The sequence below is a fragment of the Pocillopora verrucosa genome, chromosome 10 (assembly GCF_036669915.1).
Source record: "Pocillopora verrucosa isolate sample1 chromosome 10, ASM3666991v2, whole genome shotgun sequence".
Classification (NCBI taxonomy): domain Eukaryota; kingdom Metazoa; phylum Cnidaria; class Anthozoa; order Scleractinia; family Pocilloporidae; genus Pocillopora; species Pocillopora verrucosa.
Window position 1 is genome coordinate 6,217,194 of NC_089321.1, and position 26,214 is coordinate 6,243,407.

General features: G+C 36.1%; 2 protein-coding genes across 2 annotated transcripts; both read left to right on the forward strand.

The window, feature by feature from the left end:
* The first annotated feature begins 7,256 nt into the window (after positions 1-7,256).
* On the forward strand, positions 7,257-10,233 carry LOC136283959 (adenosine receptor A3-like). The gene is made up of 2 exons (XM_066173567.1): positions 7,257-7,330; positions 9,309-10,233. Exon 2 carries the CDS (start codon positions 9,328-9,330, stop codon positions 10,231-10,233), a length of 906 nt encoding a protein of 301 aa, XP_066029664.1. The 5' UTR covers positions 7,257-7,330; positions 9,309-9,327.
* An 11,416-nt stretch (positions 10,234-21,649) lies between these two features.
* LOC131768747 (histamine H2 receptor-like) lies at positions 21,650-22,616 on the forward strand. Its single transcript, XM_059084473.2, has one exon. The coding sequence runs from the start codon at positions 21,650-21,652 to the stop codon at positions 22,559-22,561; it is 912 nt and encodes a 303-aa protein (XP_058940456.2). The 3' UTR covers positions 22,562-22,616.
* Positions 22,617-26,214: the final 3,598 nt, after the last annotated feature.

The window sequence follows — 26,214 nt, forward strand, 5'->3', positions numbered from 1 at the left end:
AACGGGAACTTAGGGACTCTCATATGTTAACGAGGCTGCGTAAATACTAAAAGTGTTCTACTGCCTAATTGAAAAGCACTTTAGGCAAAGCAAAGCGATGCAAAAATGTGCACACTCGTAATATCAATACGACCACCACATCCCTGTACCGAGTGGCGTATTTTTCTTACGTAACACGTGATGTGATGATATTGAGCCAGAAAACTTAGCCACTGCAACCACATATAAATTGGGAGTCCTATGTTTCAAAAAGGCTGATTAGTTCAAAAAAGGAATTTTCAAAGCTATCAATATACGAGTCTTATAGTTCAGTGTATTAGATCAGCTACTTCAGTGCAAGGAATATTAATGTTGATAAAAGAGCAAATTATCTTGCCGAAATTAAAATCTTACTGTACATTTCATAAGAAAGGCATCAAGAAACATTCCATCCAGGCTTCGTTTTACAACTGGGTTTATCATATCTAGGTTTTGGATTGATTGGCAAACAGAAGTAAGACTCCTACAGTTTTAAAGAGTTGAAGTACGTGATCCATAAAGTGTTTAGATGAGAGTCTATCGTTATGACGTTCCAAACACGTGTGTAGTTTTGAGAAATATACTTTACAAAAGCAATGGATAACCTCTTCCCGAGTTCCCACAAGTTCACCGAAACTGGCCAGGGTGAATAATCGTGCACTGAGCAAGTACTCCAAAGTTCTGCTTTTCGGGTTTAAATAACTCCTTTTATCATACTCCCCCACCCCATTCGAGAGAAAGTATGGCAATATAATAATAACTCCTCACTTGAATCGCCTCATTATTTCCATACGTTTAAAATAAAGTCTTCAAAAGTTTGGATTCGTCAACGTAAATTATGTGAATGAACGCAAAAACTCTAGGATAAAGTTATCTCTAACAAAGGAAATACTATGGGAGCCAAAAACACCTTAAAACCCTATGCTTTGAATATCGCGTGTTGACTTTGGATATTGTATGATTTGGGATCTGCAAAATGGTTACTTGATACATTCTTTCTTTGGATCCTGGCCGAGCGTAGACGAGAAGACTCATATGAGAGTTGACTGAGAATAGAAACGGTATAAACATCTAAATGATTAAAATGAATGGTAATGCATTTTGTCGCTTCTAGAAAACTAAACAAAGATACGAGTGCAACGATTAATGGGCTTCCGAAGAGTTTTCTTTCGCTTTGAGTGGAACGAAAAATAATCGACGATGATGATTGAATTTACCTATCATTTTGCCCCTTTAATGTTATATATTCTCATCGACTAACCGACAGCTTTTAAAAAATTCAACTCTATGATCTAGGAAATAGCTCATTTCCGATAATATTTTGCAGTTTGACTATAATAAAGTAAAGGACCTAGTCCAAATTAACGCAATACAGTACATAATGTCTTATCCATGAAAATAGTTTTTAATTTACGATATGAAATTACAACAAAAAATGAGACTGTCTAATTTATGATTATTCTTTTGAGGCCCTGTCTAGTATGTTTGCTTTCCTTATGACCTACCTTCTTGGAAAGTAAAGTCTTTAATTAAGAAATTATTACCAACTTCCAGAGACGCAGTCTCTATATAATTACATGTTAAACGATGCACAGTGTTTACCATCGCTATGAACATTTCTATTCATAAAACCTTTAAAAGAAAATGACTAGTTCAGTGCAGACATAAGAAATGTAAAATCGACTAAAGAAAAATTTTAAAATGAAAAGCAGATGTTGTGCACCGTAGTAATAAGCATTAAAAAATCTCTGGTATTTCAATTTTGAAATGGTTTCTCGGCCAGTTAAATTGCCTTCTTCAGTGATGTTACTTCTCCTGTAAACATCAAAAGCTTTTAAAACTCCATTAAAGATTTCTAGAAACTATTCATCTCCGTTTATTTGATATTCAGGTATTGTTCTCTAGACGAAGCTGTTTTGCAGGCTGCTTGGGTTCACATAGATACGGAACTTTCTTTGAATTAACGACGTACAGGTTTAGAACAGTTTACCTGTTGTTCCTGTTCAGCTGCACTCAGAACGTCTTACAACATCTAGATATTATATGTCAGACATTTGGCTGATTTGTCTTTGAAATTTTCAAAAACAATACCAACCGTATTTTTGATAACAGCTACGAGAAGAGGAGAAGCTCTTTCTACTGTATTATTGGCAGATTAGTTATAAAATTTGTGTTGCTATCTTGTTTTGGAGGCCATACATTTCCTTCAAGCAATTAAGATCACTAGTGACCAGCTTTCCGCTGATTCAGTGAACATCGAAAAAGTTCTATATTATTAAATTCGCCTTTATCGAAAGAAAAAGAAAAGGAATAGGCTGAATGATTAAATTTTCAGATATAAATTTCGCATAAAAGAAACACGAGGATCAGTTTAAGTCAATGGACGAAGCTTAGTTGGTCAAACACCAAAAAAACGTATTCTATTCTATTACTTTCATAGCAGCCAACAGAGCTCAGAGAAAATGCAGGCTCTCTAGTAAGCTTCGCAGTGTATTTCATGACTTGTGGTCCTCATCATCGAATGTCTGGCCACAGTCATCCTAAATATCATCACCACTGTTGTTTTTGTGAAGAAGAAGCGTCAGCTACAGCGGCGGAGGACATATTTGATCATCCATCTGGCGATAGTCGATCTCTTGGTTTCTCTTTTTGTTATCTGTGTATCTTACATCCTCATTGCTATAAAAGTACGATGTAGTCGTCATCCTCAATTCCATTCTAGGTCCAAAAGAGAAAGAAAACTGACGGGTACTGCGCTTATCTTCTCACTTGTATCTTTACTTTGTTTTCCACCAGCGATGATATATGTAGCGTGTCTTCGCGTTTCCTTCACTTGTTTCAGAAATTTTCATATTGATATCGCTGTGTTAGTTCTATTTTTAGGTAACTCACTTGTAAATCCTATAATTTATGCTTTTCGGATGCCAGGATTCAGAGAAGGTTTATCAGAGCTATTTTACAGGGTCCTAGACCTTTCTGGCGGCCCAGCAAACCTACCACTTCGTAACCTTAGGAGAGCTTAGATAAATGGTAAATAACTTTAAATTAGTCGAGCATCATGCATTTCCATCTTAGTTTTTTAAGAAAAACTACGCAGGTGATATACAAACAGATAATTGATACAGCATAATTTTTCCTTTGAATAAAAACAGTATACTAAACTTACTCGACGTTGTGATCATTTGCATGACAGCCTGACTTGAACCAAAATAAAATCGACTTTTAACAAGCCCGGGATGAATAACTTAGAGGGACTCTTCCACACCCTCCCCCACACCTCAAATGTTAAGGAGGCTGCGTGAACACTAAAAAAAAAATCTTCTATTGCCTAATTGAAAAACACTTTGCGCAAAGCAAAGCAATGCAAAAATGTGCGCGAGTGAAAAATCCAGGTCCTGAGAATTCCAGAGGGTATACTGGTAAACCGTAATTTTTCCAAAGTTCTGTTTATTGAGTCGGTAAGGTTGAAGAATTATTTTATCAGTGATCCACCCATTCAGGGAGACTTGATAAAAACGAAAAAAAAAAATCAAACAAACAAAAAATAGATAAATAAGAAAAGAAGAAATTCAAGTATCTTAACACTCGCGAGCTTCTTTTTAACCCTTTAACTCTCCGATCTGATTGTTAATTCTCCCTTCTACCTGTTACCCATTTCCTTGTAAATTTAGTTCTGAGAATTTTGTGTTAGATCAAGTTAACAACTTCTACCTGGTAAGTTTAAATATTTTCATTATCTGTTTGCTGGATAATGTAGGGATATTATAGGAGGAAGTTTCATGTTGATCACTTTTGGGAGTGAAATGGTTAAGTAAGAAACTTTATTCCGGATTTAATCGCCTTGATTTTAAATTCAACTTTTGAACCATCGCTAATTTCAAGTAGATCGCGTGACGATATATTTGATTAACAATGAAAAATAATGAATCGTGCGAAATGAAGATAACGAAACTATTTCAACGTTATCAATACAAGTAAAATGCCTTAACATCGCTGTGGATCAGTTATCCAGTCTTTTGTTAGCTCGATAATAAATGCATCGCTGGTATCCATAACAACGAAGTGAACGAAGAACTTAGTGATATGGCATCTGCAGCACTTTCATTTGCACGACGAAGTGAAACATTCAATATGACGTTTAGTTTGTTTACATGTAGTGTGAAATTTTAAAGACTGCAAGTTTTTATCAAAAATTCATTCACTTTACCGAAATAAATCCATCAACGTGGGTTAACTCACAAGTAGCGTAGAACGAAGAAATATCTCATGCAAAGCATAAATTGTTGGAATATTTACGGCGATTTTTATGTCATGGTTATTTTTAAAGCAGGTTTATTCCACAGCTATTCTAGTTACCCTGCATGGGCGGACGACCTCTTATCAAATTGTTTTTCTTACTGAAACTAATTACCGCAGTAAAACAATGTTTTTAAGGTTTGCATTTAACAACCGTTTTTTATCTTTTGATGTCAAAAGATTTCCTCGACCACTTTATCGTTGTGTTTTATTGCGTTTGGCAGAAAACAAGAGGGAAAAATCATTAAACGAGGAAGAAAATTTAGCCATTGCAGCCACATTTAAATCGGGAGTCTTAAGTTTCAAAACGGCTGATTGGTTCAGATGAGGAGTTTCTAGTAAAGCCATGAATAGACGAGACTTACAGTGTATTAGATCAGCTACTTTAATACAAAGAATATCAATGTTGATAAAAAAGAGCAAATTATCTTGCCGAAATTAAAATCTTCCTGTACATTTCACATGAAATGCTTTAAGAAACATTACGTCCATAGGCTTCGTTTTATGGGCAACTGGGTTTATGATGTCTACTTTTCGTATTGAATAGCAACAGAAGTAAGACTCCAGCGGGTTTAAAGAATTGAAGTATGTGACCAACAAAAGTGTTTAAATGAGCGTCTATGTTAATAGTCTAAACAAGGTTGTGACGTTCCAAACAGGCCTGTATTTTTAAGAAATATACTTTACAAAAGCAATGGAGGACTCTTTGGCGAGTTTCCAAAAGTTAATCGAAACCGGCCAGGGTGAATGATCATGGATTGAGAGAGTACTCCATAGTTCTGCATTTCCGTTTTGAATAACTCCTTTTACTTTTATCGACCCATATGAGAGTTGACTAATGATAGAAACGGTAGAAACATCTGAACGACTAGAATGAAAAGCAATCCATTTTGTCGCTTTTAGAAAACTAAACAGCGATACAAGTGCAACGATTAGTGAGCTTCCTTTCAGTTCTCTTTCTCTCTGAGTGGAAAAAACAGGAATCGAGGATGATGACTGAGATAGCCTAACCAGCAACTGCAGAGATAACTAAGAGAGAAATTAGATAGAATGGGGAACACATGATGAGGTCTCAAAAATAAACGCATAACTGCAGCTGCTTACCATCAGAGGTATAAGAACCACCACTTTGAATGTAGCCGATAACCAAATTATAAATATTTGTTGTTTTTATTGTTACGGGGAAAGGCAGAACGTCGAGTTTTCAAATGGCAAGTATCAAAAAATCGGAATCATGATGAGGAGAGAATACTATCTTCATCCACTGGAGTTTGAGTTAAATTAAATACAAATGTAGCGGTAGATCAAAAGAAATAAACGTCACCGTGTTATTTTATTTTCTAAAGTTTTGTCGGCTGGATCATTTTTCCCGTTTAATATTATATATTCTTAGGTACTAATCAACAGCTTTTAAAAAATTCAACTCTATGATCAAGGAAATAGCTTATCTCTGATAGCATTTTGTAGTTTGACAACGATAAAGTAACGTACTCATTCCATATTAACGCAAATCAGGTGTATACTTCCATCCAAAATTCAGTTCGGTTGCAGTCAAATTAATATACCCTAATTACTTCCTTTATGATCCCGCCTGTGAGATAGTGAACGTGGGGCTGTCAATAAATGTCTTATTCATGAGAATATTTTTAACTTAAGATATGAAATTACAACTGTATTAGTTTCAAAAAATTACACCGTCGAATTTATGACGATACTCTTGAAGTTCTGTTCAGTAGGTTGTCTTTACTTATGACCTACCTTGCAAGAAAATAAAGTCTTAAATATAGAAATTATTACATTAATATGATAAAGTTGGTGATGTTGACTGATTACTAATTATTTTAGCTTTATACCTTATCCCTACAAACTGGGTCTCATTCGCACTCTTGTTGATAGAGCCTACAAGATCAACAACACATGGTTGGGTTTCTACGAAGACATCAAGAAACTCACTGAAATCCTTAAAAATAATCTTTTTCCAGCCCATCTGGTTGAAGGGGTTGTCGATCGGTACCTCACGCTCATCCGTGATGAGTGCGATCCCCCGGTCTCCGTTTCAGACACAACTACTAACTTTTATTTTGAATCACCTTACATTGGCCCTTTTTCTTTTGTCGCGCAAAAAAGGGTTCGCCGATTTGCTAAGTGTTATTGTAACAACATCGATATAAAGTTTGTTTTTTTATCTTTTCAAATAGCCGATATGTTTGGTGTGAAAGACCCTCGTGGGCTCCGTACGTGTATGGTTTACAAGTTTTTATGTGCGGACTCTAATGCCTGCTTTGTCTGCGAAACCCCTCGACATTTATCCACACGCGTAGGTGGGCACTTGCAATTGATCAGTGATTGCATTCTCAAATTTTCAGACATTTACATAATTCTCCACAATGTCGCACTCTTTGTTCTGATGAGTGTTGTAACATCTTAGATCACGCTGCCACAACTTTTCAACTCAAAATCAAAGGAAAAATTATTATCAAGTGAAAAATCGACTAAGAAGTTTTTTAAGGAAAAAAAAATCTTTTGAACCAAATTAAAAACATTAAAAAATATGCCTCGTATTTTAATTTTGAAATGTTTTCTCAGCCAGTTAAATCGCCTTCTTCTGTGATATAACTTCTCCTGTAAACATCAAAAGCTTTCAAAACTGTATTCAAGGTTTCTAAAAACTATTCATCTTCATTTATTTGATATTCAAGTATTGATTCTCCAGACGAAGCTGTTGTGCCGGCGGTTTGGGTTCACATAGATACGGAACTTTCTTTGAATTAACGACGTACAGGTTTGGAACAGTTTACCTGTTTTTCCTGTTCAGCTGCACTCAAAACGTCTTACGACATCTAGATATCATATGTCAGACATTTGGAAAGTCAAATTCGAGTCGTGATAGTGGTGTGTCTATTCTCTATCACTATTCCGTGGCGTGCTGTTTCTCATTCATTCGGAAAACCGCCTTTGGTCAAATTTGACTCTAACTCAGTTTTTAGGGGGTACGAAGTACTTCGTTATCAGTGAGGTAGGTTCGTAAGATTTCATTCGTTTACAAACTCTAGTTTTGGTGAGATGAAGTAAGCCGAGTTAAAGTGGGTGGAGAGAGTTTATGGAAAATCCTTTGAAAGCCTGTGGAAAATTCTAGAATTGTACTCCTATTTCCTCCTTCTAATGCTTATGAAACGGTTGATGAATTGGAGACCTCTTGTGAAAAACCTGTTCCTTCTCAGCCTTCATTACACGTTCGTGACGAGACGATGAAAAGATCTTTCTTTGTTTCATTACTGAGTACAACATTTTCCAACTTGATCCCCTCTTGCCATCTCTGTTATCATATTTACACACATCGACAATCTTTTACAAGTATGTGGAAATTTTATAATTTTAGCTCCTTTTGATTCTTATAATACGATTAAGGCAATCGAGATCTCTTGTATAAAGGCTTTTTATTATTCAGAGCATATTGAAGGAATGTTGTATTGTTGAAAAAAGAGGAAATTTGTTTCAAAATGAGAGAGGGACTGAATTATCAAACTTCTGGATATGTATACTGCACCAAAAAAAAAACGGAACATGAACGTGAGTCAAAATACAAAAGAAAGGTAGCAAATATAATTCTGTTGTTATGGTCACCGACAATCTTAATTGGCGATTAAGCGCGATAAAATTGTTAACCCTATTTTTACATCTGACTTTCACGGTGCGAATCAAGTTACACCCAGCCGCAAGAGCCGCCATAGTTTATGACTTCTCGAGTTTACCCAAACTCCTTTAAAAAAAAAACAAATTACATATGGACTTCATAATTCTAACAAATCGTTCAAAGCCAGTCGCTTCAATGATATAATTCCTCCCGCAAAAACCAAAAGCTTTCAAAGCTCCATTCAAGGATTTTACAAACTCTTTCCTTCCACTCGTTTAATGTGCTAATGTTGATTCTCTATTCAGCGGTTTTGTGGGTGGATTTACCACCATACGGGACGTTAATCACAATAACAATCGCGAAGGTTATAGGCGGATGTCTCTATCTGTAATTCTTGTTTAGCTGCACTAAAAATGCTGTTTTCCTTTCAGCTATAAACTGTCAATCATTCGGAAAAACTAAATTGGAGTTCTAAAAGTGATAAGTTTAGTCTGCATCGCACTCTTCCTCAGCATACTACTTTCCTTTCTATTTGAAAACCGCCCTTTCTGCATTTGACTCAAACTCAGTTCGTTAAAAGGATAAAAACACTTTCGTTATCATTGAGATAAGTTCAAAATATTCTAAAGATTCGTTTGCAAATTCTGCCTTCGATGAGATGAGGAAAACTGAATCAATATGGACGGAAATGTGTCATTGATAATCTTAATAATCGTAACGCGACGAAAAAGATATCTTTCTCCAGCTTGTTGCTTATGATATTGACAAAGGAAGAAATTTATCCGAAGCGAGAAAAGACTATGACTAAACTTCTGGGTGTAGAAAATAAAACATAAGAGATGCTTTTCCTTTTAAAAATGTTAGTTATATCTCACCGTGCCTACAGTTAATTTGTCTTTGAAATTTTCAAGGCGGTAACAACAACAACCGTAATTCTAATAGCGACACCGAGAAGAGGAGCAGGTCTTTCTATACTCAGTCTTTCTATTATGTTTCCAGAAGATCTCTAAATTTTTTGTTGCCATCTGTCTTTGGAGGCTATAAATTTCTTACAAGCAATAGAGATTACTAGTGGCAAAGCTTTCCGCTTATTCAGTAAACATCGACTGAAAAAGTTCAATATTATTAAATTCGTCTTTATCGAAAGGAAAAACTAAGGAAGAGGCTGAATGATTACATTTCGGGATATGAATCTTGCGTGAAACAAGAGGATCAGTTTAAATTAACGGAAGGAACTTAGTCGATCAAAACACTTCGAAAAACGTAAAAAGCAATATTTGAGATATTCCTCTACTGAGAATATTGATTTCATATTTCATTTTATCTTTGATTGAACTGCTTTTTGTTATTTTCATGGCAGCTAACAGAGCTCAGAGAAAATGCAGCCATTCTACTCAGCTTCGCAGTGTATTCCATGGCTTGTGTTCCTAATCATCGAATGTCTGGCCATAGTCATCCTTAATCTCATCGCCGTTGTTGTCTTTGTGAAGAAGAAGCGCCAGCTGCAGCGGCAGAGCACATATTTGATCATCCATCTGGCGATAGTCGATCTCTTAGTGGGCCTAGTCTCTGGGCCACTTCAGATTAGACGCATGATGAGGTGGTTATGTCCACTATGGAATTACAGACGAGAGACTATTTGGTCTCGTCGTTTATCTTTTGCATTTTTACATTTATTCTCGTTCACTTCCCTTATAAATCTTATTGCTGTTTCCTTAGAACGGCTACACGCAACATTTTGTCCATTCAGGCATCGCTTTGTAAGGAAATGGGTTTATAAAGCAATGATTATTGTCATTTGGTTAATAGCTATTGTTAGAGAAGTCGCCCAAATTTTCTTTTTGAAAATTTTTGATGTAGTAGTGATTGATACTTACTTATATTTCCTATTTTATGCAGTTTCTCTATTTGTTATCTGTGTATCTTACATCCTCATTGTTATCAAAGTACGATGTTGTCGTCATCCTCAATTCCATACTAGGTCCAAAAGAGAAAGAAAACTGACGGGTACTGCGCTTATCGTCTCACTTGCATCGTTACTTTGTTTTCTACCAGCGGTAATACATATTGCATGTATTCACTTTTCCTCCACTTATCTAGGGAATGTTGATATATACATGGCTGTGTTAGTTCTATTTTTAGCTAACTCGATTGTAAATCCTATAATTTACGCTCTTCGGATGCCAGGATTCAGAGAAGGTTTCTTACAACTAGTGAACAGGGTCCCAGACCTTTCTCGTATTGCCCCAGCAAACCTGGCACTTCGTAACCTTAGGAGAGCGTAGATTGATGGTAGGAAAACTAGATATAAAATTTGTCTTTTAAATAACTCTAACTTCTTAGCCGAGCAACATGTATTTCCATCTCATTTTTTGGTGATATGAGAGTAGACTAAGGATAGAAACGGTACAAACATCTAAATGATTAAAATGAAAAGCGATGCACCTTGTCGCTTCTGGAAAACTACACAACGATATAAGTGCAACGATTAGTGTGGAGTTAGGTTTTTCTTTGAGTGGAACGAAAAAATCATCGAGGAGTTTCAAATAGCCAGTATAAAAAAAATCGGAATTATTATGAGGAGAGAATACTTTCTTTTCCCTCTGGAGTTACTCTTAAATTAAGTAAAAATTCATCGATAGATCTAAAGAAATAAATGTCACCGTGTTGTTCTATTTTCAAACGTTTTGTCGGCTGGGTCACTTTTCCCCTTTAATATTATATATTTTCGGGTACTAACCGACAGTTTTTAAAAATTCAACTCTAGGATCTAGGAAATAGCTCATCTCCGATTGTATTATGCAGTTTAAGTACGATAAAGTAGAGAGCTTCGTCCAAATTAACTCAATATTGCAAGTGTACGCTTCCATCCAAATTTTGGTTCAGCTGCACTCAACTTAACACGCTTTAATTACGATCCCGCCTGTGGGACAGTGAAACGCAAGACTGTCAATAAATGTCCTACGCATGAAAGTATTTTTAATTTAAGATATGAGATTACAACTGTATTAGTTTTAAAACAATAAAACTGTCTAATTTATGATCACACTTTTGAAGTCTTGTCCAGTATGTTTGCTTTACTAATGGCCTACCTTCAACAACGCAATTTTTATGTAACTCCATACTATAAGATGCACTGTCTTTATCACCGCTTTAAAGATTTCTGTTCGTAAAACTTCTACCCATGGATCTTGCGAATACATAACTGGAAATAACATCCACAGCTGTAATTAATAACCTAAGTTAAGATAGGCAATTTCTTGAACTGAATATAATAAGGAACCAAGTTTACAGGAGAAGTTTATTTTTGATAAACAGACATAAGAAATATAAAATCGACCAGAGAAGTTTTTTAAAGGAAAAGAGAGAATTTTGTGGACCATTCATAAATACTTACACGAGAAAATGCCTCGTATTTCAATTTTGAAATGTTTTCTCAGGCAATTAAATTGCCTTCTTCAGAGATGTAACTTCTCCTGTTAACAACAAAAGTTTTCAACACTCCAATCAAGGTGTCTAGAAACTATTCCTCTCCATTTATTTAATATTCAGTTATTAGTTCTCCAAACGAAGCTGTTTTGCCGCCGATTTGGGTTCACTTAGATCCGGACCTTTTTTTGAATTAACGACTGACAGGTGTAGTATAGCTTGCCTATTGTTCCTGCTCCTGACGAGGTTTGCCCACCAAAAATATTTATGCAAATTAGGCTGAGGCGGAAGAGAAGAACTGAGTTCGCGCCCATAGTACGATCGATGTGATTCGGATGAACTTTCGGTAATTACTTTTTTGGCACTTTTTGGCGTCCAAATTGCATGTACAGAGTAACCCAAAACCTTTAAGCAGACCTTTCTTGTCATAACACGAATGTATTCCAGATAGTCCACTCCGGAAAATAACACCGCAAACAACAGCAAGCACAGCACAAAAACCCTCGTTCACCGTTAATTTTTCCGAAATGGTGAAAGACTGAAAAATTCAACATTACACTAACGTTTTCTGATATCTAAAAACGGATGGGAAATTCACTGTTCACCCTCAGTTAACTCAAGAAACACGCAGAGCTCATCGCATGTTACCCTACACCAGGAAAATGCCAATGAATAGCCTGTTTTCTTGAAATTTCATTAAATGATAATGCTCAAACCGTTTTAATCGGAAACATTTTCCGCTTTAAAGTTATTAAGCAGCGAGATTTATCGCATATCATCATATAGCTTTAGACGGAAATTATCAGACATACAACATTACCTTAACACCAAGAAGTAAGACTCATGCAGTTTTAAAGAATTGAAGTGCGTGATCAATAAAAGTGTTTAGATGAGAGTCTACGTTTACAGCCTAAACACGGTTGTGACGTTCTAAACACGCGTGCATTTTTTGAGAAATATACTTTACAAAAGCAAAGAAGGACTTCTTCCTGAGGTGGGTGAATGATCGTGCATTGAAAGAGTACTCCAAAGTTCTGCATGTCCAGTTTAAATTACTCCTTTTTTTATGCTTCCCCACCTCCTACCCCATTCGAGAGCAAGTAACGCAATAATATAATAATAATTCCTCACTTGAATTGCTTCATTACGTATATATTTCCATACGTTTGAAACACAGATTTCAAAAGTTTGGATTCGTTTATATAAGTTATGTAAATGAAGGCAAAAACTCCGGAACAAAATCGTCTCGAACAAAACAAAGACTATAGGTGACAAAAAAACCTTTAAACCCTATGCTTTGAATATCGCATATTGACTTTAAGTATTTATATGATCTGGGATGCGCAAAATGGTTACGTAATACACTCCAGTCCAAAATTTCCACTGGTTCAGCTGCACTCAACTTAACATGCTCTAATTACGTCCTTTACGATCCCGCCTGTGAGACAGTGAAACGCACACAAGGCTGTCAATTGATGTCTTATTTATGAAAATAGTTTTTAACTTATGACATGATATTACAACTATATTAGCTTTCAAAAAATTACACTAATTCATGATTATACTTTTGAAGTCCTGTCCAGTATGTTTGCTTTATTAATGGCCTACTTTGTAAGAAAATAAAGTCTTTAATTAAGAAATTACGACCAACTTTCAACAACGCAATCTTTATACAACTACATGTTAAAAGATGCACAGTATTTACCTTCGCTGTAACGATTACTGCTCATAAAACTTCTACGCAGTTATGGTTCGAATACTTCATTGGAAATATAATCCAAAGCTGTCATTAACAACTTGAGTTGAGATGGGCAATTCCTTGAACTGAATATAATGAGGAACTAAGTTTTCAAGAGAAGTTTATTTTTAATAAAAGAAAATTACATAAGAAATTAAAAATCGATTAACGAAGTTTTTTAAAGGAAAAAGGAAATTTTGTGACCATAATTAAAAGATTTAAGAAAACGCTTTGTATTTCAATTTTGAAATGGTTTCTCGGCCAGTTAAATTTCCTTCTTCAGTGACATAACTTCACCTGTAAACACCAAAAACTTTCAAAACGCCATTCAAGGTTTCTAGAAACCATTCATCTCCAATTACTTGATATTCAGGTATTGATTGTCCAGACGAAGCTGTTTTGCCGGCGGTTTGGGCTCACTTAGATACGGAATTTTCTTTGAATTAACGACGTACAGGTTAAGAACAGCTTACCTGTTGTTCCTGTTCAGCTGCACTCAAAACGTCTTCGGACATCTAGATATCATATGTCAGACATTTGGAAAGCTAATTTCGAGTCTTGATAGTGATGTGTTTATTTTCTATCACCATTCCTTGGCTTGTTGTTTTCTTATTCATTGGGAAAACCACCTTTGGTCAAATTTGACTCCAACTTTTTTTTCACAGAATACGAAGTACTTCGTTATCAGTGAGGTATGTCCGTATACATTTACAAACTCTATTTTTGATGAGATGAGGTAACGTGAGTTAAAATGGGTGGAGATAAGTTATGGAAAATCCTTTGTACGAAAATTTGCATATTTGAGCGATCGAACGAAAGAAGTCATTTCTCGAAAACTAAAATATGTTTTCTCAAAAAACTACACTATAATTATTAGGAAATATTGGGCTGCAAAATATGAAAGTAGGAGTGAAAGCAAATTTTATGTGACTTGCCACTGTTTGTCTGATGCATGCTGACATTAGCTCTTAAAACCCGATGCTTTGAATATCGCGTGTTGACTTTGGATTTTATGTGATCTACGATCCGCGATACGCTCCAGTCTCTGAATCGAATCCTGGCTGAGAGTAGACAAGAAGACTCGTATAAGAGTCGACTAAGGATAGAAACGGTACAAATATCTAAATGATTAAAATGAAAAGCAATGCATACATTTTGTCGCTTCCAGAAAACTAAACGACGATACAATTGCAACGATTAGTGAGCTTCCGGTCAGTTTTCCTTCTCTTTGAGTGGAACCAAAAACAATGATGAGTGAAGTTCTGTCCAGTAGGTTTGCTTTACTCATGACCCAGCTTGCAAGAAAATAAAGTCTAATTAAGAAATTATTACCAAATGAAAAAATCGACTATAGAAGGTTTTTAAAGGAAAAAAGAAAATTTTGTGGACCATAATGAAAAACATTAAAAAAATCCCTCATACTTCAATTTTGAGATGTTTTCTAAGCCAGTTAAAATGTTTTCTCAGCCAGTTAAATTGCCTTCTTCAGTAATGTTACTTCTCCTGTAAACACCAAAAGCTTTCAAAACTCCATTCAAGGTTTCTAGAAACTGTTGATTTTCATTTATTTGATATTCAGGTATTGATTCTCCAGATGACGCTGTTTAGCCGCGTTTTGGGTTCACTTAGATACTGGACTTTCTTTGAGTTAACGACATACAGGTGTACAACAGTTTACCTGTTGTTCCTGTTCAGCTGCACTCAGAACGTCTTCCGGCATCCAGATATCATGTCAGACATTTGCAAAACTAATTTCGAGTCTTGATAGTGGTGTGTTTATTCTCTATCTCTATTCCTTGACTTGCTGTTTTCTTATTCGTTCGAAAAACCACTTTTGGTCCAATTATGACTCAATCTTATTTTTAAGAGGATACGAAGTACTTAGTTATCAGTGAGGTATGTTCGAATACATTTACAAACTCTAGTTTTGGTGAGATGAGGTAAAGCGAGTTAAGATGGGTGGAGAGAAGTTATGGAAAATCCTTTGTAAGCCTGTGGGAATTTTTTTCGAATTTTCGTTTTGTTTCGTTCGTTTAATGCTTATGAAACAGTTGAGGGATTTGAAACCTCTTGTGAAAAGCCTGTTACTTCTCAGCCTTCGTTACAAGTGGAAAATAAAACATAAGAAAGTTTTTTGCTTTTGAAAATTTAGTTCTATGTTACCGTACCAACAGTTAATTTGGCATGAAAATTGTCAAGGTGGTAACAACAACAACAACAACAACAACAACAACCGTATTTCGAAAGCAGCTCCAAGAAGAGGAGCAAGTCTTTCTACTTTATATTTGACATATTTTTTTATTGGGAATATTTAATTTATATATCATTTTATCTTTGATTGAACTGTTTTCTCTTATGTTCATAGCAGCTAACAGAGCTCAGAGAAAATGCAGCCTTTCGCCTCAGCTTCGGAGTGCACTCCATGGCAAATCATCACAAGTTACAAGTTTAAATGAATCTCTTATTTTTTTTGCGAACGCGATTGAGATCACCAGTGGCAAAGCCTTCCGCCTATTCAGTGAACATCGAAAGAGATTTATATCATTAAATTCGTCTTTATCGAAAGAAAAAAACCGGAACAAGCTGATCATGATTAAATTTCCAGATATGAATCTCGCATAAAGAAAGACGAGGATCGGTTTAAGTCAACGGACGAAACTAAGTTGGTCAAACACGTTAAAAAACCTAAAAAGCAACTTTTGACATACTTTGACATTGAGAATATTGAATTCATGTTTCATTTTATCGCTTATTGAACTGTTTCCTGTTATTTTCATAGCAGTTAACAGAGCTCAGAGAAAATGCAGCCTCTTTATTCAGCTTCAAAGTGTATTCCGTGGCTTGTGGTCCTCATCATCGAATGTCTGACCATAGTCATCCTTAATATCATCACCATTGCTGTTTTTGTGAAGAAGAAGCGTCAGCTACAGCGGCGGAGTACATATTTGATCATCCATCTGGCGATAGTCGATCTCTTAGTGGGCGCAGTCTCTGGGCCGCTGCAGATTGAAATAGGAATGTCGCAGCTCTGTCCTTTATGGAATTACAGACGAAAGACTGTTTGGTCTCATCACATATCTTTTGCATTTGTACATTTATTCTCGTTCACTTCCCTTACAAATCTTATTGCTATTTCCTTAGAACGGCTACACGCAACATTGTGTCCATTCAGGCATCGCTTTGTGAGGAAATGGGTTTATAGAGCCATAATTATTGTCATTTGGTTAATACCTATTGTTAGAGAAGCCGCTCAAATTTTCTTTTTGGAAATTTTTGATGCAGAGGTAATTGATACTTACTTGTATATCCTATTTTATGCAGTTTCTCTATTTGTTATCTGTGTATCTTACATCCTTATTATTATCAAAGTACGATGTAGTTGTCATCCTCAATTCCATTCTAGATCAAAAAGAGAAAGAAAACTGACGGGTACTGCGCTTATCGTCACACTTGTATCGCTACTCTGTCTTCTATCAGTGATGTTATATGGAGTATGTCTTCATTTTCCCTCCAGTTGTTTAAGGAATGTTCATATGGATATGGGCGTGGTAGTTCTATTTTTAGCTAACTCACTTGTAAATCCTATAATTTACGCTGTTCGGATGCCAGGATTCACTTCGTAACCTTAGAAGAGCGTAGATTAATGGTAAGAAACTATTCATGAAGTTTGTTTTTTTAAATGACTTTAACTTATTAGCCGAGTAACATGCATTTCCACTTTATTTTTTGGTTTCCATTAAAATCTTAACATGAGTAAGAGAAAATTACGCTGGTGGTATACGAACAGATAATTGATACAGTATAGTTTTGCCTTTGAATAAAAACAGTTTATTCAACTTTTTATAAGCCCGACGTTGTGTACATTTCTACGACAGCTTGACTTGAAGCGAAATAAATGCGACTTTTAACAAACCCGGGATGAATAACCGGTGAATAACCATAACCGGTGAATAATTAAGTTTACTTGCAGTATGATATTGACGGCGGTTCATATTACAATTATTTTTAAAACAGGTTTCATGCCGATACTATTCGAGTTATCCTGCATGGGCGGACGACCTCTTATCAAATTGTTGTATTACAGACAACTAACTACCGCAGTAGAGCGATGTTTTGCATTTTACGAGCGTTTTTCATCTTTTGATGTCAAAAGATTTCCTCAACCACTTTATCGCTGCGTTTTATTGCGTTTGGTAGAAGACCAGAGGGAAGAATCATTAAACGAGGCAGAAAATGTTACCATTGTAACCACATATAAAGTCTCAAAAAGGCTGATTGGTTCAAATAAGGAATTTCTAACAAAACATCGATATAAGAGTGTTATAGTTCAGTGTATTAGATCAGATAATTCAGAGCAAAGAACATCAATGTGGATAAAAAGAGCAAATTATCTTGCCGAAATTAAAATCTTCCTGTACATTTCATTGAGGCTTCAAGAAACACTCCATCCATAGGCTTCGTTTTATAGGCAACTGGGTTTATAATGCCTACGTTTTGGATTGTTTGGAAAACAGAAGACTCCTGCAGTTTTAAAGAATTGAAGTGCGTGATCAATATAAGTGTTTAGATGAGAGTCTATGTTTACAGTCTAAACACGGTTGTGACGTTCTAAACACGCGTGTATTTTTTGAGAAATATACCCTAAAAAAGCAAAGAAGGACTTCTTCCCGAGGTGGGTGAATGATCGTGCATAGAGCGAGTACTCCAAAGTTCTGCATGCCCGGTTTAAATTACTCCTTTTATTATGCTCCCCCACCCCCTACCCCATTAATAATAATTCCTCACTTGAATTGCTTCATTACGTATATATTTCCATACGTTTAAAATACAGCCTTCAGAAGTTTGGATTCGTTTATTTGAATTAGGTAAATGAAGGCAGAAACTCCGGGACAAGATCGTCTCGAACAAAACAAGACTATAGGTGACAAAAAAACCTTTAAACCCTATCCTTTGAATATCGCATATTGAATTTAAGTTTTTATATGATCTGGGATGCGCAAAATGGTTACGTGATACACTCCAGTCTTTATCCAAAATTTCTCCTGGTTCAGCTGCACTCAACTTAACATGCTCTAATTACGTCCTTTACGATCCCGTAAAACGCACGCAAGGCTGTCAATTAATGTCTTATTTATGAAAATAGTTTTTAACTTATGACATGATATTACAACTATATTAGCTTTCAAAAAATTAAACTGTCTAATTCATCATTATACTTTTGAAGTCCTGTCCAGTATGTTTGCTTTACTAATGGCCTACCTTGTAAGAAAATAAAGTCTTTAATTAAGAAATTATGACTAACTTTCAACAACGCAATCTTTATACAACTACATGTTAAAAGATGCACAGTATTTACCATCGCTGTAACGATTTCTGCTCATAAAACTTCTACGCAGTTATCGTGCGAATACTTCATTGGAAATATAATCCAAAGCTGTCATTAACAACTTGAGTTGAGATGGGCAATTCCTTGAACTGAATATAATGAGGAACTAAGTTTTCAAGAGAAGTTTATTTTTAATAAAAGAAAATTACATAAGAAATGAAAAATCGATTAACGAAGTTTTTTTAAAGGAATAAAGGAAATTTTTGACCATAATTAAAAGATTTAAGAAAACGCTTTGTATTTCAATTTTGAAATGGTTTCTCGGCCAGTTAAATTTCCTTCTTCAGTGACATAACTTCACCTGTAAACCCCAAAAGCTTTCAAAACTCCATTCAAAGTTTCTAGAAACCATTCATCTCCAGTTACTTGATATTCAGGTATTGATTGTCCAGACGAAGCTGTTTTGCCAGCGGTTTGGGTTCACTTAGATACATACTGTACCCTCAGTTTATTTTATTTGTTTTCGCTCGGCTTATACGCGAATGCGTGCCCATTTATAATTGTTCTAATAAGTCGAAAAAATATAAGCCAAACCCCTCTCTATGGCTCAGATTTTACCAAATATTAGCGTCAATTTTTTGTGAAAATCGCTCGGCTTCTAGCCAAATAAATACGGGTACTCTAATTACTTCCTTTATGATCTCGCCCGTGAGATAGAGAACGTGAGGCCGTCAATAAATGTCTTATTCATGAGAATATTTTTAGCTTAAGATATGAGATTTCAACTGAATTAGTTTCAAAAAATGAGACCGTCGAACTTATGATGATACTCATGAAGTCCTGTCCAATAGGTTTCCTTTACTTATGACCTACCTTGCAAGAAAATAAAGCCTTTAATTGAGAAATTATTACCAAATGAAAAATCGACCATTGAAGGAAAAAAAAAATTTGTGGACCATAATCAACAACATTTAAAAAAATGCCGCGTATTTCAATTTTGAAAAGTTTTTTCAGTCAGTTAAATTTCCTTCTTCAGTGATATAACTTCTCCTGTAAACACCAAAAGCTTTCAAAACTGCATTCAACGTTTCTAGAAACTATTCATCTTAATTTATTTGATATTCAGGTATCGACTTTCCAGACGAAGCCGTTTTGCCGGCGCTTTGGTTTTACATAGATACGGAACTTTCTTCGAATGAACGACGTACAGGTTTGGCCACAAGCGGCCCAAGCTCACGTCTCAAGAAAAGCCAACGATTAATTCATGAACGCGTCACGTGTTGTGTGACTCTGTGTTAAGTTACGAGAGGAACCGTTGAAAATTTGAACACGTTATAAGGAATAGTATGGGGAACGAAATATGGTTGATTTACAACGATAAATATTTCGAAATATGAACATTTTTCTCGTAAAATCAATAAAACTTACTCATACCCTGTGTATCCGTTGTAGTTTTTGGCGATTTCTGCTGTTTTAAGCTTGCTTTACCATCATTGTTATTCATGGCAAAAGACGAAATGTTCATATTTCGAAATATTTATGGTTGTAAATCGACTCTATCTCGTTCCCTATACTATTCCTTATAACATGTTCAAATTTTCAACGGTTCCTCTCGTAGCTTAACACCGAGTCGCACAACGCGTGACGCGTTCATGAATTAATCGTTGGCTTTTTCTCGAGACGTGAGCGTGGGCTGCTTGTGGTTTGGCTTGTTGTTTTCTTATTCATTCGGAAAACCGCCTTTGGTCAAATTTGACTCTAACTCATTTTTTAGAGGACACCTACTACTTCGTTGTCAGTGAGGTATGTTCGTAAGATTTAATACCTTTCCAAACTCTTGTTTTGGTGTGATGAAGTAAAGCGAGTTTAAATGGGTGGAGAGAAGTTATGGAAAATCCTTTGCACACCTGTGAGAAATTTTAGAATCTTATTTTTATTTTTATTTATATTTTAAACCTTTTGTGAAAAGCCCGTCGCTCCTCAGCCGTCGTTACACGTTCGTGACCAGACGATGAAAAGATCTTTCTTTGTTTCATTACCGAGTACAACATTTACCATCTTGATCCCCTCTTGCCATCTTTGTTATCATATTTACGCCATCGACAATCTTTAACAAGTATGTGGAAATTTTCTTATTTTAGTTTGTCTCTTTTGACGCTTATAAAACGATTAAGGCAATTAAGACCTCTTGTATAAAGGCTTTTGCTTATTCAGAGTACATCAAAATAATGTTAAATCGTTGGAAAAAGAAGAAATTCGTTCCAAAGAGAGAGAGGGAGGCTGAATTATCAATCTTCTGGATATGTATTGCACCAAAAAAAAAGGAACATCAAATGAGTCAAAGTACAAAAGAAAGGTAGCAAATGTAATTCTGTGGCTATGGTCACCGACAATCTGAATTGGTGATTAAACGCTATAAAATTGTCAACCCTATTTCTACATCTGACTTTTGCAGTGCGAATCAAGTTACACCTAGCCGCAAGAGCCGCCATAGTTTATGACTTTTCGAGTTTACCCAAACTCCTTTAAAAAGAAAAAAACAAATTACAAATGGACCTATTATTTGTAGTAAATTGTTCAAAGGCAGTAAACTTGCCTGCTTCAATGATATAAACTTCTCCCGTGGCAATCAAAAGCTTTCAAACCTCCATTCAAGGTTTTTAGAAACTATTCATTTCCACTCCTTTAATTTGCTTATGTTGATTCTCTATTTTCAGCTGTTCTGTAAGTGGATTTACCACGATACAGGACTTTAATCACACCAACAATCGTGGAGTTTAGGCGGATGCTTTAATCTGAAATTCTAGTTTTTCTGCACTAAAAATGCCGTTTTTCTTTCAGCTATTATCTGTCAATCATTCGGAAAATGTAAATTGGAGTTCTAATACTGATAAGTTTGGTCTGCATTAAATTCTTCCTTAGCATGCTACAACAAGCGTGAGTGAAGAAATTTATCCGAAGTGAGAAAAGACAATGGTTAAACGTCTTGGTGTGGAAAATGAAACATAAGGGGTGTTTTTGCTTTTAAAAATGTTAGTTATATTTCGCCGTGTTTACAGCTAATTTTTCTTTGAAATTTTCAAGGCTCCGAGAAGAGGAGCAGGTCTTTCTACTGTATATTTGACATCTTTCTTTATTGAGAATTATTATTCATTTCATCTTTGCTTGAACTGTTTTCTGTTATTTTCATAGCAGCTAACAGAGCTCAATGAAAGTGCAGCCTTTATCCTCAGCTTCGCAGTGTATTCCATGGCTTGTAGTCCTCATCATCGAATGTCTGGCCATAGTCATCCTTAATATCATCACCATTGTTGTCTTTGTAAAGAAGAAGCGTCAGCTACAGCGGCGGAGTACATATTTGATCATCCATCTGGCGATAGTCGATCTCTTAGTGGGTGTAGTCTCTGGGCCGTTACAGATTGAACACATAATGGGGTGGTCTTGTCCACTGTGGAATTACAGACAAAGGACTATTTGGCCTCATAATTTATCTTTTGCATTTTTACATTTATTCTCGTTCGCTTCCCTTACAAATCTTATTGCTGTTTCCTTAGAGCGGCTACACGCAACGTTTTGTCCATTCAGGCATCGCTTTGTGAGGAAGTGGGTTTATAGAGCCATAATTATTGCCATTTGGTTAATACCTGTTGTTAGAGAAGCAGTTCAAATTTTCTTAAGGGGAATTGTTGATCGAATGGTAATTAATACTTACTTGTATTGCCTATTTTATGCAGTTTCTCTATTTGTTATCTGTGTATCTTACATCCTCATTACTATCAAAGTACGGTGTAGTCGTCATCCCCAATTCCATTCTAGATCAAAAAGAGAAAGAAAACTGACGGGTACTGCGCTTATCGTCTCACTTGTATCTTTACTTTGTTTTATACCAGCGATGATATATGCAGGATGGGCTGGCAACTACTCCACTTATTTCATAAATGTTCATATTCATATGGCTGTGCTAGTTCTATTTTTAGCTAACTCACTTGTAAATCCTATAATTTACGCTCGTCGGATGCCAGGATTCAGAGAAGGTTTATTACAGCTAGTTTACAGGGTCCCAGACCTTTCTCGTATCGCCTCAGCAAACCTGCCACTTCGTAACCTTAGGAGAGCGTAGATTGATGGTAGAAAAACCATTGATGAAGTTTGTTTTTTAAATAACTTTAACTTCTTAGCCGAGCAACATTTCAGCAGCATTTCCATTTTATTTGTAGTTTCCATTAAAATCCTAACATGAGTAAAAACTACGCTTGTGGTATACGAACAAATGATTGATACAGTATAGTTATTATCTTGAATAAAAATGGATTATTCAATAGCCCTGATATTGTGTTCACTTGCATAAAAACTTAACTTTGACCGCAAAAAGGGACTTTTAAACCTGGGATGCATTACTTAACTGAATTTAATATTTTGTAAATAGGGCGTCACGCATGAACGTAATGATATAGAGAAGAGTCTCTAAACGCTCTTCGTTAGCTCAGCGGATGAACATCGGAGAACGGAAAGGTATAACTTTACTGAACCGACCAAGGGAAGTGTGAACATTAATCCTATCGCCTTCTTGGGAATTAAGTTCAACTTTTCGGTGAGAGCCGGCTCATTAAAAATATTTTCCTGAGCTCCAAGTCGCATAATGACCTGCCACTTCGGAACTTGAGAAGGTCTTGGATAAATCGTTGGAAACTTCAAATGAAGTTTGAATTTCATATGTTCAGTCAGCGAGTATTTGTTTCGCCAGAGAAGATCTTGTCCTATAGGCTTTATTGCCTTTAGAGTATATATATGAATGGATGACTGAAATGGGTAAGGAAAAGTTCCGTTATGCAATAGCGACGTCACTGAGGCCCAGCTTAAGCATATATAGATGAAGCATTACCCATCAACTGGTAACTCTGGGTAACTCCTTTCAGACCGAGGTAACTGGGGACGGAGGAGAGAAATTATGTTGCTGTCGTCAACGACAGTCCTGGTACCAAGTCGGGATGAAATTGATAACCATGGTCAAGCTGATTTGCCCAATCTGAATCAGGAAGCACCTTGCCACAAGAGCTGCCATAGTCTAAGATGTCGCGAGTTAACACATACACACCAGCCCTGTAACCTTCCCGGGGAAAACAGCAGTTCTCTCAGTTTATTACTCAAAAAAATCAAAGTAAAATACTGAAATCACGGGAAACGGAATTCTCGTAAAAACCAAAAACGCGAGACGCAAAAACGCAGTGGTGAGAGCGCTCGCCTACAGGACTTCTGAAACGTCATATGTGGGTATAGTTAATTGTTGGTTCTCGTCCTTGCTCTGAAGGATTTTCTCTGAGTCCTCCGGTTTTCCTTTTTCCACAACAACCAACAGTCAATTTCGAACTGAAAACAGTAAAAAAAAAAATATATATCGAATGCCTTGCCATTGCCATCCTTAATATTATCACTATTGTTGTCTTTGTGAAGAATAAGCGTCAGCTACAGCGGCGGAGTATATATTTGATCATCCATCTGGCGATAGTCGATCTCTTAGTGGGCGTAGTCTCTGGGCCGCTACAGGTTGAACATAGAATGGCGACGTTCTGTAATCTGTGGAAGTACAGTCGTGAGCGTATCTGGTCTGATTATTTGATAGTGGGATTTGTAAATTCATTCTCGTCCACTTCCCTTGTCCATTTAGGCACCGCGTTTTGAACAACTGGGTTCATAAGGAGATGATAATTGTCATTTTGTTAGCGAACATAGGTAGAGAAACCGCTCAAATCGTGTCATATGAGATACCTACTAGCCACGAAAGGTTTCTTCACAATACCCTTTACATCTCTTTTTATGCAGTTTCTTTGTTTGTTATCAGTGTATCTTACATACATGACGGGTAAACTTGCATAAACGAACCGGAAATTTTGAAAGCTATATTTGTAATGTATGTTGTTGAATTTTAGGTATAAATGGAGTTTGATTCGGATGTGACGAGATCCACTTGTTTTGCTGGAGCCAACGTTGCCGGTACCTCATCAGTCTTCACGTTGGTTTAAAGTTTCAACCAGGAAAGAAATGGAGAACTGAAATGGTCACGATTTGTTGTTAAAAATGATACATTTCTATAATTGCGTTGTGTTGCCTTTTCTAGGGAAAATCATCAAGTCATTTCCAATCTTTCTTTTCATATTTTCGCTCATCAGGGCTACAAACTCATCGTGGAATAAGTTTCATCTGAAAACAACACGATTTTCTATAACACCATAACTCTTCAACTGCCTCTCGAGGTGATGCCAGCGAGCAGTCCAAAAAGTCTATTTCACCACCCAAAAATTTAATTACCGGAGCGACATTCATTCATTCTCTTCCTAGGGATTTTTATCGTTAGTTTTTTCAATTTTTATTTTTTTTCCCTTTGGAACTTAATCTTTTGAATTATTCCATCGCTGAATTGTTACGCTGGCGATGATATGTTCCTTGATAATTTTTGTGTTCCCTTAAAAAGGAGTGAAAGACAGATGGTAATGGAATTGATGATGGAGACAGTTTAGTTTTACATTTGAAAAAAAAGGAATAGATTATTTCACAGCTTTGTAATTAGTGTGCTTCTCGGCTCTGCAAAGATGCCATTTTTCATGACAACAAGACATCTCAAATGATCTCAGACTTTATTTAAAAGTATTTATCAATTATTATTATTCAAAACTATGCCTTCCTCCATGGACAAAATACTGTTACGCAGGTCTGTTCATTGACACCTGAGCTAGTCATTAGCAACTAGCTAATTCAAACACTTACTAAGACAGCAAGAAAAATAAAAATAAAACAATAAGATATCAACCAGCTGCATCTTTACACAGGCAGAAAATGAAAAAGTAGGTAGGTGGTGACTTTCATGATTGAGTTCCCGACTAAGACAGTAATCCTGGTATATATAACTATACCCCGACAATGTTCGTTGCTCTGAAGTAGTAGGAAAACCAAATGATGAGGCTACTGAGGATAAATGAAAATTTAGCAACGTTGTGAGCATCACGCATTACTTTCTTCTTTCATCTCCGGCTTTACTTTTCAAGGCCTCTGTTTCTTGTTTCATTTGCAGGGAATTGAGTATGCGGAGCAAAGCTAGTGTTTTTAGCTCTGGTACCACATACAGCTTTGCCTCTTTGTTGCTCTGGGTAGTAACACAGGCTGGAGTGGCTTTCTCCAAGGAATTTTTCTGTTCGTCATTCAAGTTTGCGGAGCCTCTATTGTTATCCATTCCTCACGCCTTAAACTTGCACCTTGCTGCAGAATAATAATAAAAAATGTGGAAATTAGTGCAATCAGGATGTATAAGATATGCTTTACGGGTCACCATTAAACAGACAAAGAATCAAAGAGATTTAGGAACTAGTTTAAAAACAATACCACTGATCAAGTTTTGTGAACATTCAAGTCTTTCTTTCTTTCTTTCTTTTTTATTTTTTTTTTCTACAAGAGAACTTTTCCTATTATAGAACATGTTCATTGGTTAAGAACACCCATGCCAAGAATTTAGCAATCCTGGGACTATGACATACAGAATCATTTTTTCTTTTACTGTGAGCGCTAAAACTCGGATGTACTCGTATTTAACACGCATCGAGAGATTTTGGTTAATAGAGCGTGCTCTATCAGAGTACAAACATAGAGCTCAGCTAAAGCTGTCACGCCATCTGCCAAATTGAACTATGTCCGACCTTTTCCCGGACTTCTCTGTAGCCTTTTTTTGGTGAATTGAAAGTGAAATTTCGTAACAAGCGAGCGGGCAAGTAGCAACAGATCTAG